The 19636-nt window shown below is 39.6% G+C and overlaps 1 protein-coding gene across 1 annotated transcript in view; it reads right to left on the bottom strand.

Annotated features, from left to right (window-relative positions):
* The window catches only part of CEP57 (centrosomal protein 57), a 54680-nt gene extending 35597 nt beyond the window's left edge, over window positions 1-19083 (bottom strand). The window contains exons 1-2 of the mRNA XM_037029708.1: window positions 18801-19083; window positions 3436-3592 (exon numbers count right to left, since the gene is read on the bottom strand). Coding sequence (XP_036885603.1) covers window positions 3436-3592; window positions 18801-18845 — 202 coding nt within the window. The 5' untranslated portion in view covers window positions 18846-19083. The remainder of the gene's footprint in view (window positions 1-3435; window positions 3593-18800) is intronic.
* Between the last annotated feature and the right edge of the window lie 553 nt (window positions 19084-19636).

Genomic DNA, 19636 nt, shown 5'->3' with positions numbered 1-19636 from the left:
CGCTGACAGTCTGATGGGTACTCCTTTGTAGGTGACTGTCCCCTTATCCCTTGCTGCTTCTAGGATTCTCTCCTTCATTTTGGTCTTGGCTAATGTAATTATGATGTGCCTTGGTGTGTTCCTTCTTGGGTCCAACTTCTTTGGGACTTTCTGAGGTTCCTGGACTTCCCAGAAGTCTATTTCCTTTGCCGTATTGGGGAAGATCTCCTTCGTTGTGTTTTCAATTTCCTGCTGTTCCTCTTCTCCTTCTGGCACCCCTATGATTCACATGTTGAAACATTTAAGGTTGTGGAGGTTTCTAAGCCTCTCCTCATTTTCTTGAATTTTTGATTCTTCACTCTGTTCTAGTTGAATGTTTATTTCTTCCTTCTGTTCCAAACTGGTGATTTGAGTCCCAGTTTCCTTCCCATCACTGTTGGTTCCCTATATATTTTTCTTTATTTCACCTTTCATAGCCTTCACTTTTTCCTCTATTTTGTAACCATACTCAACTATTTCTGTGAGCATCCTGATTACCAGTGCTTTGAATTCTGCATCTAATAGGTTGGCTATCTCTTCATCACTTAGTTTATTTTTTCTGGAGTTCTGATCTGTTCTTTCATTTGGGCCTTTTTTTTTCCTTTGGTCTCAGTAAGCCTGTTACATACTAAGGGGCAGAGCCTTAGGTATTTGCCAGGGTGGGGCAACCTACGTCACTGAGTTGTGGAGCTGCATGTGGTGGACAGGTGAGAGTGGGAACAATGCCACTTGCGTGGCTTCTGTAGGCTTTTAGTCACTTCCCCCACTACCCACAAGCAAATTGGGTCCTTCTGGTGCTGATTCCTGGGTAAGTGGATTTGTGTACATTCTAGAACCCTGTGGGTCTCTCCAACATACCCATCTGTGAGGCTAGGTGCCTCTACCACCACTGCAATCCCCACAAGTTTTATCATTCAGAGGTTTTGAGGTTTTATTTCCCTGCGCTGAAACCCTGTGTGTGCAGTCTGTCTTGCTCCCTAGTTGTTCCTCCTGATTTGTCTGCACATAAATCTGGGACTGCCAGGTCCACCAGCTGCTGCCTTGTCCCGAGTCTCTCCACCCTAGCTACCCATCTCTGCCCCTCCTACCAGTCTGGATGAATGTTCCTTCTTTAACTCTTTGGTTGTTGGACATCCATACCATTCGATTTTCTGTGAGTTCTAGTTGTTTGTTTGATAACCTTCTTTTGATTGTTCAAGCAGGCAGTGTATCTACCTATGCCTCCATCTTGGCCAGAGGTCTCCACCATTCTGACTATAGAACACATACGACTTACAGCTATTTTATTTTGCATTTCTATTATAAGTTTAAATATATTATTGGTCAATTCTCTACCATTTATAATTCTCTTTGTCTACTTTTCTATAAGAAAAAGTCTAGTCCTCTGTTTATTATGTTTTCAATTCTAGTTTTGATGTACTGATGTATTGATTTTCCATACAGTTATATGAAACAATTTTTTCCATCACATTGTTTATATGTATATAGAATGTTTTTCTGTAAACAAGATTAGATAAACTTTGTATTTTCCTTTATTATACTTAAGTATAATAGTTTCACAGATTTTTACATTTAAGTCTTTAAGTCAAATAAACTGTATTTTGCCCTGGCTGGTGTAGCTCAGTGGATTGAGCCTGGGCCTGTGAAGCAAAGGGTTACAGGTTCAATTCCCAGTCAGGGCACATGCCTAGGTTGCAGGCCAGGTTCCCAGTAGGCGGCACATGAGAGGCAACCACACATTGATATTTCTCTCTCTCCTTCTCCCTCATTTCCCTTCTCTCTAAAAATAAATAAATAAAACCTTTAAAAAAAGTATTTTAAAAAGCCACTGTAAATCACCATTTAAAAATAAATAAAATAAACTGTATTTTTATATTAAAGAACTTTAAAAAGAAACTTTATCAGATCCCAAATTCCCACATATACTTATATAAATATAATTACTACTTACACATATGCCCAAGTCAGTTTCAGGACTTCCTTTTATTCTGATTCCATTAGTATTATGCCAATATTTTAATTTTTAACATTTTATAATCCTTAATACTGCTAGTTTCCTATATTCTGTGTCTTTAAACCATTTCAATATTATCTTCATAAATTAAATGCTTAGAATTATTTTGCCTAAACTTTGATTTAAATGAAACATCATGTATACTATACCCACTATACTATACTATAGTAGGTATACTATAGCTACTATACAATAGGTAGAAAAAATTGTCATCTTTTAAAAATTGAGCCTTCAGTAAAAATAAGGCATACTTTTTCATCTATTAACATAATTCATTCACTCACCAAATTTTTCAGTGCCTAAACTGTGACAGACCCAAATAGGAGATTGATACATTTTATAATATAGATAGCTTATTTTTCCTGGTATGCAAGGAACTCATCAATTTTGATGCCCTTTAGTGTTTCTGCAGTTTTCTGTTTCACATCTTCCATACTGGCAAAACGTTTCTCTTTGAGTAAGTTTTCTTCCAGGTAAACAAGACCAAAGTCACTCAGGGTGAGGTTCAGGTGAATAGGAAGGGCGGGATATGGGGGTCATGGGGTCATGCTGTCTTTGATCACGAACTGCTGAACACTCAAGAGTGGTATGGGCAGGTGTGCTCCTAAATCATCCATCATGGAAACGGGCAAACATGTCGAAAGAGTCTTAAAAAAAAAAATCCACTGAAGCCGAACGCCATCTCTCACACCACCACTAGCTGGTACTGTTATAGATGGGTTCCTAGAACATTCACCTAGCAGGGAAGCCTATACTACATGGGGCCTACCCTCCAGAAGATAATTCCAGTATATGTTTTGGGTCCCCTCTCATACTGTGTCTCCAAGATGATGATAAGGAAAATGGTAATTAATTTAATGGTTGATAAAGTGCTATTTATCAGAATATAGTAGTTAAAGATGGGCAATTCTAAGAAATAACAGAAGTTATATAACATTCAAACAACTTAACATAGGTTTAAAAAGCTAAAAACAAACAACTAAGTCCACTGTGGAATAAAAATAGTTAAGTTTTAGCAAGTTTTAATTTTTTTGAAAAGGTCAAAATAAAATAACCAGGCAACAGAGTTCTAGCAGGACACAAGGTCAAAGAACTAGATATTAATGCTCCTGTTACAACAGTTCATCTAGTTCTGACCTTTACATCTGTGTAAAACAACTTTTTAAAAAGTTCACAGAAAAACAAATTACTGGGGAATAAAATAAGAATTACAATGTTTAACAACCAGGCAAGAAACAAATTTAAAAAGGCCTTAATATTTTGAGGAGGTTAAAAACAGGAAGGGAGAAATATACTCTCCTCCTTTAAATTTAAAATAAATGGAAGACACAATTAAGAATTTGGAAGCAGTGGGTAAACACAAACACAAAAAAACAACTATTTTGATAGACTTTACTACCTACCTCTGCTGTTGCTTTCTGGATAGGCTAGTGTTGGCTTATTTGGGGAGCGTCGCAGATCACTGTTAAGGAAAGGTTTATCAGGTGGATACACTACGTACGGAGATGAGGAATGGCGAACCATATTTCCGTTAGCCCTTGATGGTTCGGCTAAGATGTTCTGAAAAATAAAAATAGAGAAATTACCTTTCAAAATTTTAAATGCAAATATAAATATATGTTTGTAGGAATGCTCATGACTGAGAACTGGACTGTTTATACGTTCTATTGGTAGAGACAAAACAAAGAGTCCACTGATCATATATGAGAGAATTCAATCATTACTTTAAAATAATAAAACTCTGAATCTGTTTCACATTTGTGTAAGTACAACTACATGTCAGATAGTATCTGACATAAAAAGGAGATAATGTTCACACAACTTGAATATAAATGCTGTGCAAAAAACTTAGATATGACATAATGAATTTTATTTTAAAAATACTTACTGTAAAGCATACATTCAGAAAAGGAAATACTATCTTTTTACGGTACCAGAAACTGCTACAAATTGACCAAATTAATCTCTCCAATTAAATATTTCATGAAAATTTATTAAATGTCCAAAACTCTATTAATTTACATAAAGAAAATAAGACACAGGTCTTGACTCAAAAACTTTACATTTAGTCAGGGGGAAAAAGGAGAAACAAAGAAAACATTAAAGCTTGTTAAACACCTAAACATCAAAGTTTATTTCCACACATACACCTTCAGTCATGAATGGGATTCTATTTCATTTGGGACAATGTTCCACATGGTATTTTCAGTGCAGGTGACACTAAGTGTGAAGTTTTGCTTGCTATAGGTAACTTTCTGTTGGAAAAGACACGTAGAGCAGGGGAAGCAATGGAGAAACTGACAGCTAAAGGCAGCAGATATGACTGCTAGCTGCTCAAAATCTTCAGACATTCATTTTTCTTATTCAAGTAGTCACAGCAATCTGGGTTTCCAACTCCTACGTTTGAAGAACTATACTACTGATAAAGCACCAGAAGAGTGTTTCCAGAAAAGTGCAAAAGAATATGAATATTTATAGTAACAGTAAACCACCTGCTTGCATAAACAAATACCATCAAAATAACCACATTGTATCTAAATCAACACCATTTTTGTGTTAAAAACCATGAAATTTTTCAGTGGACTTAAGAAAGCAAATGCAGCACACACATTATGGGGTAAAGGGGGCAAAGAACTTGCAAGGGCTGGGAGTAAGTTCCAGAAGTGGTAAATAAATGCCAGGTCTACTGTGAAAAATGTGTTGACATTCCACAAGGACTGATAGTTAACATTTTTCCAAGCTTTCTGGCAAACTCACATCAGATTTTATGGTGGCTAGAAATCAGGGTGAGTTTTCAGTTCTTAAAATAACTACTAGGGCTCAGCAGACGGAGTGTTGGCCTGCCAACTGAAAGGTACTGGTTTGATTTCCCGTCAGGGCACATGCCTGGGTTGCAGGCTGGGTGCCAACAGGCAACTGATAGATATCTCTCTCACACATTCATGTTTCTCTCCATTTCTTTCTCCTTCTCTCCCCCCTCTCTAAAAAGAAATAAAATGTTTTTTAAAAACCTGTCAAACTGTGCATTTAAGGAAAAAATATATGTATAAATATATATTTATACACACACACACACACACACAAAATACTGCAAAGCTCTCACAAAGCACCATGCATTATCACATAGCAATTTTAAATATGATTTTTCACAGAATATTTTAGGTCTTCATACAACCCACTAGAATCTTATGTCACAATGGTTAGGAAATATTCCTTATCAATACATTTATGAACCTAAGTTACCTGCAAATTTTCTCACAATTTTCAAAACAAGTTTTGTTAGAATTATAGAACATTGCACAGATATTAGCAGAAGGACGATGCATAATTTACCAGAAAACAAAACAATGAAAACAAGCCAACCTCATTAAATTTACTGCCTGCCAGCCCCTATAAAATAGTTCAAGATTTGTCCCCAAAATGTTGTTATGTGTATGTTATCAAAATACTGCTTGGGTTGGGCCAGCAGACAAATTATACGAAGCTTTTTAATATAAAAATGCAAGTTATAGTAAGTTTTTTTTGAAAAGCAATTCTAAATGTATTCTGTTTTCTAAGCTAGCCAACTCATTTTGAATGTCAAAGTTTAATCAATGAAAATCATTGTTATCAAGAATGTATTGGGTCAATGTCCTCATTCTTGCCACCCATCTGAAGCAAGTAATACATAAATACATAAGAAGAATACATAAATCAACCAAAAGCAAAAGAAAGAAAATAAAATGGTTTTGCAAAAATTATTTACAATAACTATTTTGAAATAAAGTGAAAACAAGAGATGTAAAGCTAATAAGTCTTATTTATATGCACACAAAACATGTCTATTAAAGTAGCAATGGATATGCCATGGCCAGTGTGGCTCAGCTGGTTGGAGCACTGTCCCGTAAACTGAAAGGATCAATTCCCAGTCAGGGTACAAGCCTAGGTTGCAAGTTTGGTCTCTGGTTGGGGCACATATGGGAGGCAACTGATCCATGTTTCTCTGACATTGACGTTTCTCTCCCTCTCTCATATTTTACAATTCCACTGGCATGAGGTCTCTAAGGTAGTTAAATTCATAGAAATAGAGAAGTAGAATCTTGGTTACCAGGGACTGAGCAAGGTTGTAAATGGTAGTTGTTTAATGGATATAGAGTTTCAATTTTAAAAGATGAAAAAGTTCTTGAAGATCTGTTTCACAATAAGGTGAATAGGCTTAATACTACTAAACTGTACACTTAAAAATGGTTATGATGGTAAAGATGAGGTAAACATCTAAGACTAATAAAAACATATTAAGTATTTTTAATAGCCAGGTCTCCCCAAGTGAGAAAACAATGGAGAAAAAGTTATAAACTTCCGGGATTAGAATAGTTTTTTTAAAGAGTTGTGAAGTACCATAAAAACAATCTAGTATACTCTCCGTTTTCCAAAAAAAAAGGAAAGGAGGTTAAAAAAAGTTGACTTGCCTTATCTCTCCCTATTATACCCACTGCTCCCAACCTCATCTCTTGTAGAATCAGGGGAATCACATTCTATGTGATTAAATGAACAATTAACTAGTTCTTAAGACAACTCACGAATCTATCTACACTACGGATAGACTGTTCTCACTCTGCCTTTCCTCCCATGAAACAAGGAGTGAGCCTGGTGTCACGAACATGTCTGTTACCTATGCAAAATCTTGGTTCCTATACAACTCCTCTCCCTCTGGGTGCCATCTAGTTCTCTCTCCCTACCAGATCATTTACATTGCTATTAAGAACAAGAGAAGAAAAGAAGAAAGAAAAAGAAAATAAAGGAAAAGAAAAAAGTGAAGGACTAGGAAGAGAAGGGGGAAAGAAGTTTCTGAACTTAAGCACTCCCCTCTAGTTCCTGTTTCATTCCTCAGCTTTAATAAACGTCCCTCGTGGTAACAGTAATTGCTGCCACCTCTTAATTACCCCTCCCTCCTAACTCTTCCAATCAGACTTGAGTCTTTGTCAATTCAGAGAAACAGCTCTTAAGCTCACCTGTATCATCAGAAATGATACAGATCACTTCACTTTCCTTAGTGAATGGAACCACACTGTTTTGGTTTTCCTCCTAATACAGGCCCCTCCCTCAGAACTTCCTTGCTTCTTTCCTTTTCCTCTAATTCTGGAGTCCCCAATGCTTATTACTTCCCCCACCTCTTCTTATTTTCACCTACATGATTCCTTTGATGATCTCACCTTTGAAGAGCCTTTCCTAAAAACTTTCAAGTTGGAATATGGTTTCCAGAGCTCTCCCACTTAAACTCTATATTCAAATTAAACTTCCCCCTCATTCTCACTAGGATGTCAATATGGGCACTCCAAATAGTCTATAACCAAATTCCTGAATCTACTCCTGTTAGGTTGGAGTCATTCAAGAAACCAGACGGACACAGTGAGCCAAGGAGCGAGGTTTATTAGTGGGGAATGAGAGGGGCAGTAGGGCCAACCAAGGGAGGTTGGGGAACCAACCAAGGGAGGTTAAGACTTGCTCAGTTGTTCTTAGGGCAGGGTTTTCAAGCACAAAAACCTGTAAAGGGTAACTGGTTTGGGTGTCAGAGTCTGACTGGCTAGAGCTGGTGGCTGGGTGCTGTTTCTGCTGACCATTGTTCCTGATACATCATGTCAGGTTAAAGCTGCATCCCGTTATGCCACATAGGCGGACCCCAGACCCCAATCTTAGCCGAGCATCTGTTTGTCCTGGGTAGGGTCAACAGGCAGTTTCCCATGGTACAGTTTCCTGCCTGGTGATTCCTCCCAGGCCTCCCTAGGTCTGTCAAGTCCCAAAATCTGCTCCTCTTCCAGCATACCACAGTAATCGGCACCACCATTTACCCAGCTGCTCAGGCCAAAACCCTTGAATGGAGGCATTTTTCATACATTCTACATCCAGTCTCTCAGTAAATTTCACTGGGTTTCTGTCAGAATATATCGAGAAATTCTCCAACTTCTCATCAATTCCACTACTATTGCCCTGGATGACACCATTGTGACTGGACTAACAGGTAAGTGTCCTATGAACTCTTGCCTGCATCCCCTTACTCTATTCTCCAAATAGTAGTCCTCATGATTCTTTTTTAAAAGTAAATCAATTTAAGTTATACCCCTAATCAAAACTCTCCAATGACCTTCCATCACAGAATAAACAATTCTCATCATGGCTTATAAGACCCCACATAATTTCACCCAGGTTAACCCTGACCTCATTCCGTATCTCTCTCTCTCTCTCTCACCATACCACTATACCATCACTTCCCAGCCATACTGACTAACTTTTGATTTCTAGAATGCGTAGTACACTCCATTTTCACTTGCTAAATTCATGTTGCCTGGAAAGCTGCCTTCCTCATGCTGTTGTGTAATCTGTGCAAAAGTCTGTGAGGCTTTCTCTGCCTACCCTATCTAAACTAGTGCCTTTCTGTCACTCAATCTCCTTACTCTGTTAAAAAAAATACTTATCCCTACCTGATACATTTATTATCTGTATGTCCTGTGGAATAATAAAAAATACGTTTGGTTTCTGTCCCTCGTTCCTGACAGATTTTAAATCTCCGGAAATTTCTTAAGTAATAGCAGTGTCTTTGTTATTTATGCTAATAGCAGCTCCCCTTAGATAACTGTAGGATGAGGCTACCAGCTGGAAAAACCAAACAGTGATGTAAGCCAGAAATTTCAGCCCCCACCCAGACCTCAGAAGAAGGAAGATGAACTGGAGACTGAGTTCAGTCACCAGTGGCCAGTGGTATAACCAGTGATGCCCTACATAAGGAAGCCCCCATAAAAACTCTTGCACAGTGAGGTTCCAAGAGCATCCGGATTGGTCATGAAAACCCTTTTACATCTCGCCCTAGGTGTCTGCTATTTACCTGTGTCTGAATTGTGTCTTTCACTAAAAACCTGTAATCATAAGTATACTGATTTCCTGACTTCTGAGAGTCATTCTAGCAAGCTGATTAAATGTGAAGGAAGAGTTATGTAACCCCTTAATCTGCAGATGGCTGTGCAGAAGTGTAGGTACCTTAGGGACATCTGGGACATAGAGCTGACGACTGAAGTGGAAGTAGCCATATGGCACCTAATCCCTTAACTTGTGGGGTCTGCATTATTTCCAGGAAGTTACTGTCAGAGTGGAATGAATTGTAGAGCACCCAGTTGGCACAGGAACTGATGTGAGAAAAGCACAGTCATCCCCAATAAGTTTAAATTCTAATAAAGACATTCTATAAATACATTTAAGAAATCTGTTGAACACAAAACAGAAAAAAAAACCTATATTGTTTTTAAACTGAATTATCCTATTCAATAAAGTTACTATAACCCACTGAAAGACAATAAAAGCTTTTGGTTTCTTTTGTATGAAAAAACACACAGCACAACTGTCATAGGAAGGAGAGTTAACAGCAGACTTAGAACTACTTCCCTTGGAAATGTCTGCTTACAAGGTTGGTTCTTGGCTAGTATCTGGAAATCTGAATTTTGGGAAGGTTCCAACTACTATTACCATGAGTGTTAGGGGTCCGCAAGACCAGGCCCAGGCTTGATAACTTGCTGGAAGGACTCACAGGACTCAGCATATAGTTATACTCATGGCTGTGATTTATTATAACAAAAGGATACAAAGCAGAATCAATCAGCAAAGGGACACACAGGGTGAAGTCCACAGAAAATCAGGTGGAAGCTTTCAAAATTTCCTCTACTTATTTAAGGGATGTGTGTAATTCCTCTAGTAACTAATAATAAGAACTTACAGGAAATGTAGTCTATAAATAAGGCCAATCACACTTAGTGGCCAAAGTTTTATTGGGGGCTGGTCACATTTCTGACTTTCAAAATGAAGGCAGGTGTTCACAAGATGGAGACATAGGTAAACACACTCTGCCTCCTCATAAAACCAAAAGAACAACATATTTAAAAATGAAAAATAACCAGAACTGCCAGAAAATTGAACTGTATGGAAGTCCTACAACCAAGGACTTAAAGAAGAAACATTCATCCAGACCAGCAGGACGGGAGGAGATGGGTAGCCAGGATGCAGAGGACTCAGGGCAAGGCAGCAACTGGAGGACTGGGGCAGGCAAGGCGGTGGCTCACAGAGCAGGTGGTCCCACATTTGTGTGCAGATAAACTGGGAGGAACAACTTCGGAGCAGGGCAGACTGCAAACCCAAGGATTCAGGGTGGGGAAGTAAAGCCTCAAAACCTCTGAATGAAAAACCTGTGGGGGGTTGAGGCAGTGGGAGAAACTCCTAGCCTCACAGGTGAGTTCACTGGATAGACCCACAAGGTTCTAGAACGTACACAAACCCACTCACCCTGGATTCAGCACCAGAAGAGCCCAATTTGCTTGTGGGTAGCTGGAGAAGTGACTAAAACCTAGATGAGAACTGAGCAAATGCCATTATTCTCTCTTGGACCCCTCCTCCTTATACAGCTCTACAACTCAGGGACTTGGGTTACCTCACCCTGATGAACACCTGAGGCTCCGCCCCCTACTATGTAACAGGTACACCAAGAAAAAAAAATATATATATACATATATATATATGGCCCAAATGAAGAAACAGATGAAAGCTCCAGAAAAAATACAACTAAGTGATGGAGACAGCCAACTCATCAGATGCAGAGTCAAAACTCTGGTAATCTGGATGCTCACAGAACTAGTTAAGTATATAGTTGCAAAATAGAGAAAAAAGTGAAGGCTATGAAAAGTGAAATAAAGAAAAATGTACAGGGAACCAACAGTGATAAGAAGGAAACCAGGACTCAAATCAACAGTTTGTAGCAGAAGGAGGAAATAAACTTTCAATCAGAACAGAATAAAGAAACAATAATTCAAGAAAACAAGGAGAGGCTTAGAAACCTCCGGGACAACTTTAAAACATTCCAACATGTGAACCATGGGGGTGCCAGAAGGAGAAGAGGAAGAGCAAGAAATTGGAAACTTTTTTGAAAACATAGTAAGGAGAACTTCCCCAATCTGGCAAAGGAAATAGACTTCTAGGAAATCCAGGAAGCTCAGGGAGTCCAAAAAAACTTGGACCCAAGGAACATCATAATTTCATTCCCTAAGATTAAAGATAAGGAGAGAATCTTCAAAGCATCAAGAGAAAAGGAGACAGTTATCTACAAAGGAGTTCTCATAAGACTCTCAGCTGATTTCTCAAAAGAGACCCTAGAGGTAGGAAGGGGATGGAAAGAAGTATTCCAAGTCACGAAAGGCAAGAACCTGCATCCAAGAGTACTCTATCCAGCAAAGCTATTATTTAAATGGAAGGGCAGGCAAAGTGCTTTCCAGATAAGGTCAAGTGAAAGGAGTTCGTCACCACCAAGCCTTATTATATGAAATGTAAAGGGACTTATTTAAGAAAAAGAAGATGAAAAATATGAACAGTAAAATGACAACGAAGTCATAATTATTAACAACCAAACCTAAAAAAACAAAAACAAAAACGAACTAAGAAAGCAACTAGAAGAGGAACAGATTCACAGAAATAGAGATCACATGGAGGGCTATCAGTGGGGAGCAGGGAGAATGGGGGGAAAGGTACAGGGAATAAGAAGCATAAATGGTAGGTACAAAATAGACAGGGAGAGGTTAAGAATGGTATGGGAAATGGAGAAGCCAAAGAACTTATATGTATGACCCATGGACATGAACTAAGGGGGGGGGAATGATTGTGGGACAGGATGTACAGGGTGGAGGGGATAAAAGGGGATAAAAAATGGGACAACTATAATAGCATAATCACTAAAATACATTAAAATTAGAAAAAAGAAAGCAGGTGTTCGGCATAAACCACATTGTACAAACAGCTGAGGCACGACGAGCCACTCTTATCACTCAGACCAGCAATATTCAACCTTTTTCATCTCACAGTCCACATAAACTTGTTACTATAATCCTGTGACTCACTAAAACTTTTTTTGCCAATCTGACAAAAAAGGTATAATTTTGATTCATTCACAACAGACAACTACTGTTGTGTTCACTGTTGCTATTTTTTAATCTGACAATCTACAGGAAAGAGGTCAATGTTCCTAACTAAATAGTTAGATATTTCACGCATACAAATTCTTGTGGCACAGTGGATGAACATTGCTAATTTAAGCTAAAGTTTTATCTCAGAGTAGAAAATTATGTACTATTAAGTTCATAAGTGCCAACCAAGAGCCAACCTTGTAAACAGACCTTTCTAAAGATAGCATTCATTTAGGATCACAGATTTCAAGTGAATTATTCTTCCTGCCTTCAATGCCATATGGCATCCATTCATGGGCACCTGAAAACTATTGGGAGGGCAAAAGATCCTTCAAGCAGAATGTTAATGTTCCTTTCCCCACATACACACTAAAAATAACAACCCATAAACCATAAATTTGCATTGCAGTTAACCTTTTACACTTCCATTATCTGAGTTGATCCTCACAACAATCCTGACATTTAAGAAAGCATCTCCTCTTTATAGTTCAGGAGGATATACTTAAATTTATTCTGGCATTTTAGACTTGTTGTCACATTGTTGTTGTTGTTTTTTTAAAGCACATTCACACTTCCCTGTAATTATCACAAGAACCGTGTGAAGTAAGCACAGCAAATATCACTGTTCCCACTCTGTAGGTGAAAACAACAGGCTAAGAAAACTTAGAGCGATTTGCTTAAGGTCTCATAGCTATTAAGCAGCCCAAGTTCAACTCCTACCTAATCCAGTACTACTTCCACGACCACAAGCACTCAATAATAAATTTTTTTCTAACTAAAATGACACGATTCTAGGATAAACTTTCAGGATTAAAGGCAAAATGTTTCTTTTCTTTTCTAACAACTTTCTTTCTGGTAGTTTTAGTTGTTAGGGCAAACTGTACTTAGGAATACATATGATTCAAATATTTCCTTAACAAATATGTTAGGTGTAAAGTATGATTAAAAAATGTGTATTTGCCTTCTTTTCAAAGAATGTGTGACACGGTACATGAAAGTTTAAATATAATTTAGTAAACCGTACCCAACTCTAGAGACAAAACAGTATGATCAAGGTGGGGTTGTTCCAGGTAAGACTATGTGAACATGGTAACATCTTTTAATGCAATCCACCCCATTAAAGTGAAAATACATATGATCATCAATAAATGCAAAAAAGCATTCAATAAAATTCAAAAACTATTATTAAAGAACTATTTTCTTATGATAAGAAATATTACCCCCAAAATGGCAATATATTTTAATGGTGCAAAATTTAAAACATTCTTTTTTAAATTCAGAAACAAGACAAAGATTTACAAGACAACTCTATTTATTCAATGTTGTGCTGCATTTCCTAACCCGCACATTAAGACAATGGAAAAAAATAACAGATGTTAAGATTGAAAAAGAAGACTCCAAATTTTAGATTATGATCATCTAAATAGAAAACACCAAAGAATCCTCAAAGACTTAGCATTAAGAGTTCAGGAAAGTTGCTAATTAATATGAAAGAATCAATAATACTTCTATTTCAGTTAGAAAATGGAACTTTTGAAAACTAGAAATAAATTTAATAAATGAAGCCCCAAACCTGAAATTTTAAAATTTTACTGAAAAAATGTTCCAAAAACACTGGACTGACATAACATGTTCATATAGAACGCTCAATATTGTAAAGACATCAGTTGCTTCTAAATTGAACTTGAAATTTCAATAAAAAATTCCAATAGCAGACTCTAGAATTCTATCGAAGAACAGCAAAGGACCAAATATAGTTAACATTTCCATTGAGGATGAAGGAAGACAGTTACTCTCTGAGAGAAATAAAAAGGACAATCACTAAGACAGGGACTACAGAGAAGGAGAGAAAAATAGAATGAGAGAAAGAGCCTATAACATACCCATCACACATGGAAATTAATATACTAATAGCTAAAACTGCATATTGGGGAAAGGATGAGTTAGCAACCTAGTAATGCTAGAACAATTGTGGATTTTAAATGAAAACATTAAACTGGATCCCTAACTCACAGTACACAAATTTCAAGAAAATCAAGGACTTAAAAGGTCCCAACTTTAAAATTCGTACAGAAAAATAACAAAGAATATTACTAAGGCTTTGGCTGTAAAGAAGATTTTCTTAACCCAAAACACAAATCACAAAAAAGATTTAAAAGTTTTACTACATTTTTTTCTTTTTTAAAACCTTTTTTTAATATTTATTTATTTTTTAAATATATTTTATTGATTATACCATTACAGTTGTTCTATTCCCCCCTTCATTCCCCTCCACCTGCACACTCCCTCCCCCATTCTCCCCCCCTTAGTTTATAACCACGTGTCTCAAGTTCTTTAGATTCTATATTTCCCCCACTATTCTCACCCTCCCCCCCATCTATTTTCTACCGACCATCTATGCTATTTTCTGTGCCTTCTCCCCCCTTCTCCCTCTCCCACCCCCCTGCTTCTAACCCTCCATGTGTTCTTCATTTCTATGGTTCCACTCCTGATCTAGCTGTTCTCTAGGTTTGCTTTTGTTTTAGGTGTGATTGTTAATAACTGTGTGTTTGCTGTCCTTTCACTGTTCATATTTTTCATCATCTCTTTCTTATATAAGTCCCTTTAGCATTTCATATAATGAGGGCTTGGTGATGATGAACTCCTTGAACTTGACCATTCTAAATGAAAGTTTTGCTGGATAAAGCAATCTTGGCTGTAGGTCTTTGGATTTCATGACTTGGAATACTTCTTTCCAGCCCCTTCTTGCCTGTAAGGTCTCTTGAGAAATCCGCTGACAGTCTGATGGGTACTCCTTTGTAGGTGACTGTCCCCTTATCCCTTGATGCTTCTAGGATTCTCTCCTTCATTTTGGTCTTGGCTAATGTAATTATGATGTGCCTTGGTGTGTTCCTTCTTGGGTCCAACTTCTTTGGCACTCTCTGAGCTTCCTGGATTTCCTGGAAGTCTATTTCCTTTGCCAGACTGGGGAAGTTCTCCTTTATTATTTGTTCAAATACGTTTTCCACTTGTGGCTGTTTCTTTCCCCCTTCTGGTACCCCTATAATCCGGATGTTGGAACGTTTAAAGATGTCCTGGAGGTTCCTAAGCCTCTCCTCATTTGTTTGAATTCTCATTTCTTCATTCCTTTCTGGTGGGATGTTTTGTTATTCCTTCTGGTCCATTCCACTGATTTGAGTCCCAGTTTCCTTTCCATCACTATTGGTTTCCTGTGCATCTCCCTTCATTTCAATTAGTTTAGCCTTCATACTTTCCTCTAATTTGTGACTATGTTCCTCAAATTTGTGACTATAATCGACCAGTTCTGTGAGCATCCTGATAAATAGTGTCTTGAATTGTGCTTCTGAGAGGCTGGCAATTTCTCGGTGGCTTAGAGCTATTGGCTCTGCGACTTTGAGTTCTTCTTGCACCATCTTTTGGGCTGTTCGTGCCTGTTCCATAGCAGGATCAGAGCCCTAAAGTGTTCACTAGAACAGGGCAACTAAGTCGCTGGGTTGTGACGTTGTATGTGGGGGCCGGGTCAAAGGGGGACAATGGCTCTCACTGGTATTGCAGGGCAACTAAGTTGCTGGGTTGTGACGCTGTATGTGGGGGCGGGGTCAAAGAGGGACTACGGCATCCTGTCCGCCGCCTGCCGCCCTCACCGGTGCCGCAGTTGCTGCCGTCACCGGGCCCACATGTTTTGTCCCACTGCATGCGAGTGTGCCACCGCCATCAGCCCTCGACCCCCGGGGCCTGCGTGGTCTGTCTCACTGTGCGCGAATATGCGCCCGAGGTCTGCCCCTCACAACTGGTTCCGGGCTGCCTGCGGGCCTGGGTCGGGGGCCCTGTCCTGCCGGACCCTGCTCGCTGCTGGCTCCGCCCCTCTTACCGACCCCGTTGAACGGTTAGATGTAGTCGGACTTCCGTATAATTGTGTCTTTGTTTCTCCAAACCTTTGTTGTATTCAAACTTGGTTGTGGGAGAAGGCACAGTGTTTCCACCTATGCCTCCATCTTGGCGGAAGTCCAAATCTTTTATATTTTTAATGTTATAAAATCTGACATATTCATAAAACATTTTGAAGAAAAAAATATGGAACAGGCTGGTTAAAGGGCTGGCTAAAAAGCCAGAGAGGCCAATTAGATTAGCTTATAAATTAAGTTTAAAGTGTCCTAAGTGCTAACCATGGTTACTAGGAAAACAAAAAAGGACCAACAAGACTATGCTGCCTGTTCTTCTATTTAATATTATGCCCAATCATTGTTGTTCTCCTGCTGCTCTCAACTAGTAAATTGATACAGAGCACTCACTCAATGTTACTGTTACTTGTTATTCTCGCAGTGAAGGACTACTTAAAAGAATTCAAATGTATCACCTACTTCCATGGTGTTCACCTTTGAGATTTATATGGTAGCTGTTTCCTAAAGACTGTGTTATTTGTGAATCTGCCTGTTATAAATATTTGCCTGATTTTTTTTAAAAAAGCTCCATGCTGGGGTTATCAATGTTAAGTATGAATTGTTAATGCTCCTGAAATCTGAGTATGAGTAGCCTTCTAAATTTATGTAGTTTTAAAAGGTCTTTTTGTATTGTCATATTTTATGGTCATCTGTTTGTTAAGCTAAAACGCTTTACAAATTCTGTAGTAAATACTAGCCTTATTTCTGACATGACAGTTCAAGTGTTTAAGAAGGGCCATTTCTTCTGATAAACTAAATTTAGTCATTTTTGTTTTGAGACATAGTGACTTCTGAATTAGACATTCTGATATAGCAGGTCAAGGTAATTAAGAGTTGGTTAAGCTTTGATTTGTAAAGGGTCCTAGATACTCTTAGTGTATTCTTGCTATTTAGAATCTACTTAAAGCTCAGCTGAGCATATAAAGCCTGTATGCTTTTCTGTCAAACACTGAGATTTCTGACAAGGTTACCTTAAAGACTAAGGGTTGACCACATCCCGATACCACTGCTCAGCTGGATGTCCTTGGCAGACTGTAGCTCACAGTTCACATTTACAGGCATACCTCATTTTACTGTGCTTTGCTTTACTGCACTTCAGAGATGTTTATTTGTTTTGTTTTGCTTTGTTTTACAAACTGAAAGACCCTCCTTCAGCAAAAAGATTACTTGTTTTATTGCAATGGTCTGGAACCAAACTCGCTGGATCTCTGAGGTATGGCTGTATAAAAAGTATTCTTTACTCAGCCTCCCAGTGCTGTTTTGAGAGCAGTGAAAGACCTCTGGTCTCAATTAGGCTCAATTAACCACAATCCTTATATAATTGCATCCATCTACTTACTGACACTAACAGTCTAGTGGTTCCTCTTTTATATTTCCTTTTATTGATCTAATTCCTCATTGAACTCCAACTGCTTCAGTCATTTATTTCTCCTTCATCTTCCCTGCAACCTTTGTTACTCCCATTATGCTGAAACCCTGAGGGTTATTTCTAGCCTCATTAACACAGATCTTAACAATAGTCACCAAAAACTGAAACTGAGGAAAAATCTGTCTTTATCCAGTTGACCTCTTTTTTAACATTCCCTAAACACTTCCCATTAGCCTCCATAACTTTACACTGATATTCTTCTCCTGTCTTCTTCCTTCATTATCCCTTTTTTTCGTGTTTACCTACTTTAATAATTTATCTAAATACAACTCTACCCCATTACCACTGCTCATTCCAAATTGTTTCAAGTTTACTGAAAGCATCTACCCTCCTGCCACACACCCGAAACGCCGGTGGGTGTGTTTTTCTCTTTCCTTTCCTGATCTTATGACAAGCATTTAGAATTCCTTCATCATCCAGCCTTCCCATCCTCCCTTCTAGGAAAACTGTCTGTAGCCTACCTAAGCACTGCTAATCACTCTCACTTAGTTTATTCCAGTATGGAAGCATTTATCAACCAGTATGGAAGATTTTCCAGTATGGAAAATTTATCAATTTTCTGTGTAATCATCTAATGACTGCAGTTTCTCTTCAGTGCTTTGCTCCTTAGAGCAGGGATTCTACCCTACGTGTAATATTAGGGCCTAAAAGTTTGTCAGGAACTCAGTATTTGCTAATGGCCGTAACTTGGGGCTCCTCGCGTTTACTGCTTATCTGCATTATTCCTAGAGGCGGTTTCCAAACCGATAGGTGTTCCACATTCCAACGCGACAAATATTAATGACTTAATTGGCTAGTGGCCCTCTGGAGGTAAAAACAATAATTAAGATCAGCTCCCCGCATCGCTTCTCTAATCGGCATTTACACGTGGCAGTCAGTAATAAGGCGGGAGGTGGGAGGCGCGAGCTCTGTGTAGGATAAGCATAGAACAAAGTTACTGGGAAGATGCGAGGGGGAGGCACTGCACTCAAAGGAGGCACTTAAGCAAGGGCAGGTAGGCACTCCAGATTGCGGACTATTCAATAGTCAATGCTTGCCAATTAGGCCGAACTAGGCGCCTACCTGGTTTTGGGCAAGATTCCTAGAGGGGCCGTTACATCACGTGACCAAAGGAGCAAGGTTTTCGTAATCCAGGCTGTGGGTACAGTCATCCTAGCGGGTCGTCGCAATGTTCGGTAACCCGGGCAGTTAGCAAGGCCAAAAGGTGAAGGGGGCGTGGGAGTTAGAGACCGGCTAGGCCTGTTTCTACGGTAAGGTGCAGCCTCGATAGAGAAGCAGTGAACCCCGGGTACCTTGCGACACTTCAGGTGCCCAACGCCGTTCCCGGGTTGGGGTGAGACGCCAGGCCGAAAGCACTCTGGAGGATGAGAAAAACAAAGAGGCGCCAGCGCAGACCTGGGCCTGTTCTAATGTCAACCGCTTCTTACCGAGAACTGAGAACCAGAAGTCGCAGAGACCGATGCTGTCGCCATCTTCCTGCACAGTGGACCTCCGCAGCCCAGGAGCGCTCCGGTTCTGGTGCTCTTTTTCCAGATTCGAGAGCCGCCCACCAGGGGCGACCCTAAGCCGCGCCCCAGATGGAAAGGGCTAACGAACAGGTGCGGGGTCCAGAAACCCCTACCACACACCCCCAGGGACGCCCACGCTCAGAGCGCACGCCTGAAGGGCAACAAGACCTAACGAACGTTTTGATCAGCCAATCAAAAAGGGAGGCGTCTTCCGGTATAGGAGCGAATCCGCCTCTTCCCTCGGTGACGTCACAAGGTAGCGCGTAGCCGAGAACGCCGAGACGGTAACGGAGGGGGCTGGCTACTCTACAACTCGGAGGGGATTCTATTGAGGGGCGGGCCTTCTCAAGGAGGAAACGTAGGCAAGGGCCTGTTTGGTCTCCTGAGACGATTGAGTAGAATAATTGGCACAAGTTAAAGCGAGTGCGAAGTTCAAACTCTCCATCAAAATTCTTGGACTGAACACCGAGGAAAGCGTTTGCTTGACTCCGGGACGCGTCTCCAGGTGAAGTACTCACCTTTTGGCCAATAACAAATAGAATGAGAAGCAGTTTAGTGATTTGGTCCAATACAAGTCAAGGGAAAAGATGCTGAGGCAGAGAGTAAACCTCTTCGAACACTTGCCCAATCGGATTGGGGAGCTCTCACCCAAACCTGAGACTGGCTGTTAGAATACCCACGGCCCGGGCCTCCGGGCGGGGCGAGTTTAAAGCGGCTTTGGCGCGCCTCGAGCGTCGGGCTGTCATTGGCCAGCG

Source organism: Sturnira hondurensis, unplaced genomic scaffold, assembly GCF_014824575.4.
Source record: "Sturnira hondurensis isolate 20B ecotype Veracruz unplaced genomic scaffold, ASM1482457v3 Scaffold0020489, whole genome shotgun sequence".
Lineage (NCBI taxonomy): Eukaryota > Metazoa > Chordata > Mammalia > Chiroptera > Phyllostomidae > Sturnira > Sturnira hondurensis.
Note: the sequence above shows the minus strand (reverse complement) of the source record. Positions and strands in the feature narration are given on the sequence as shown.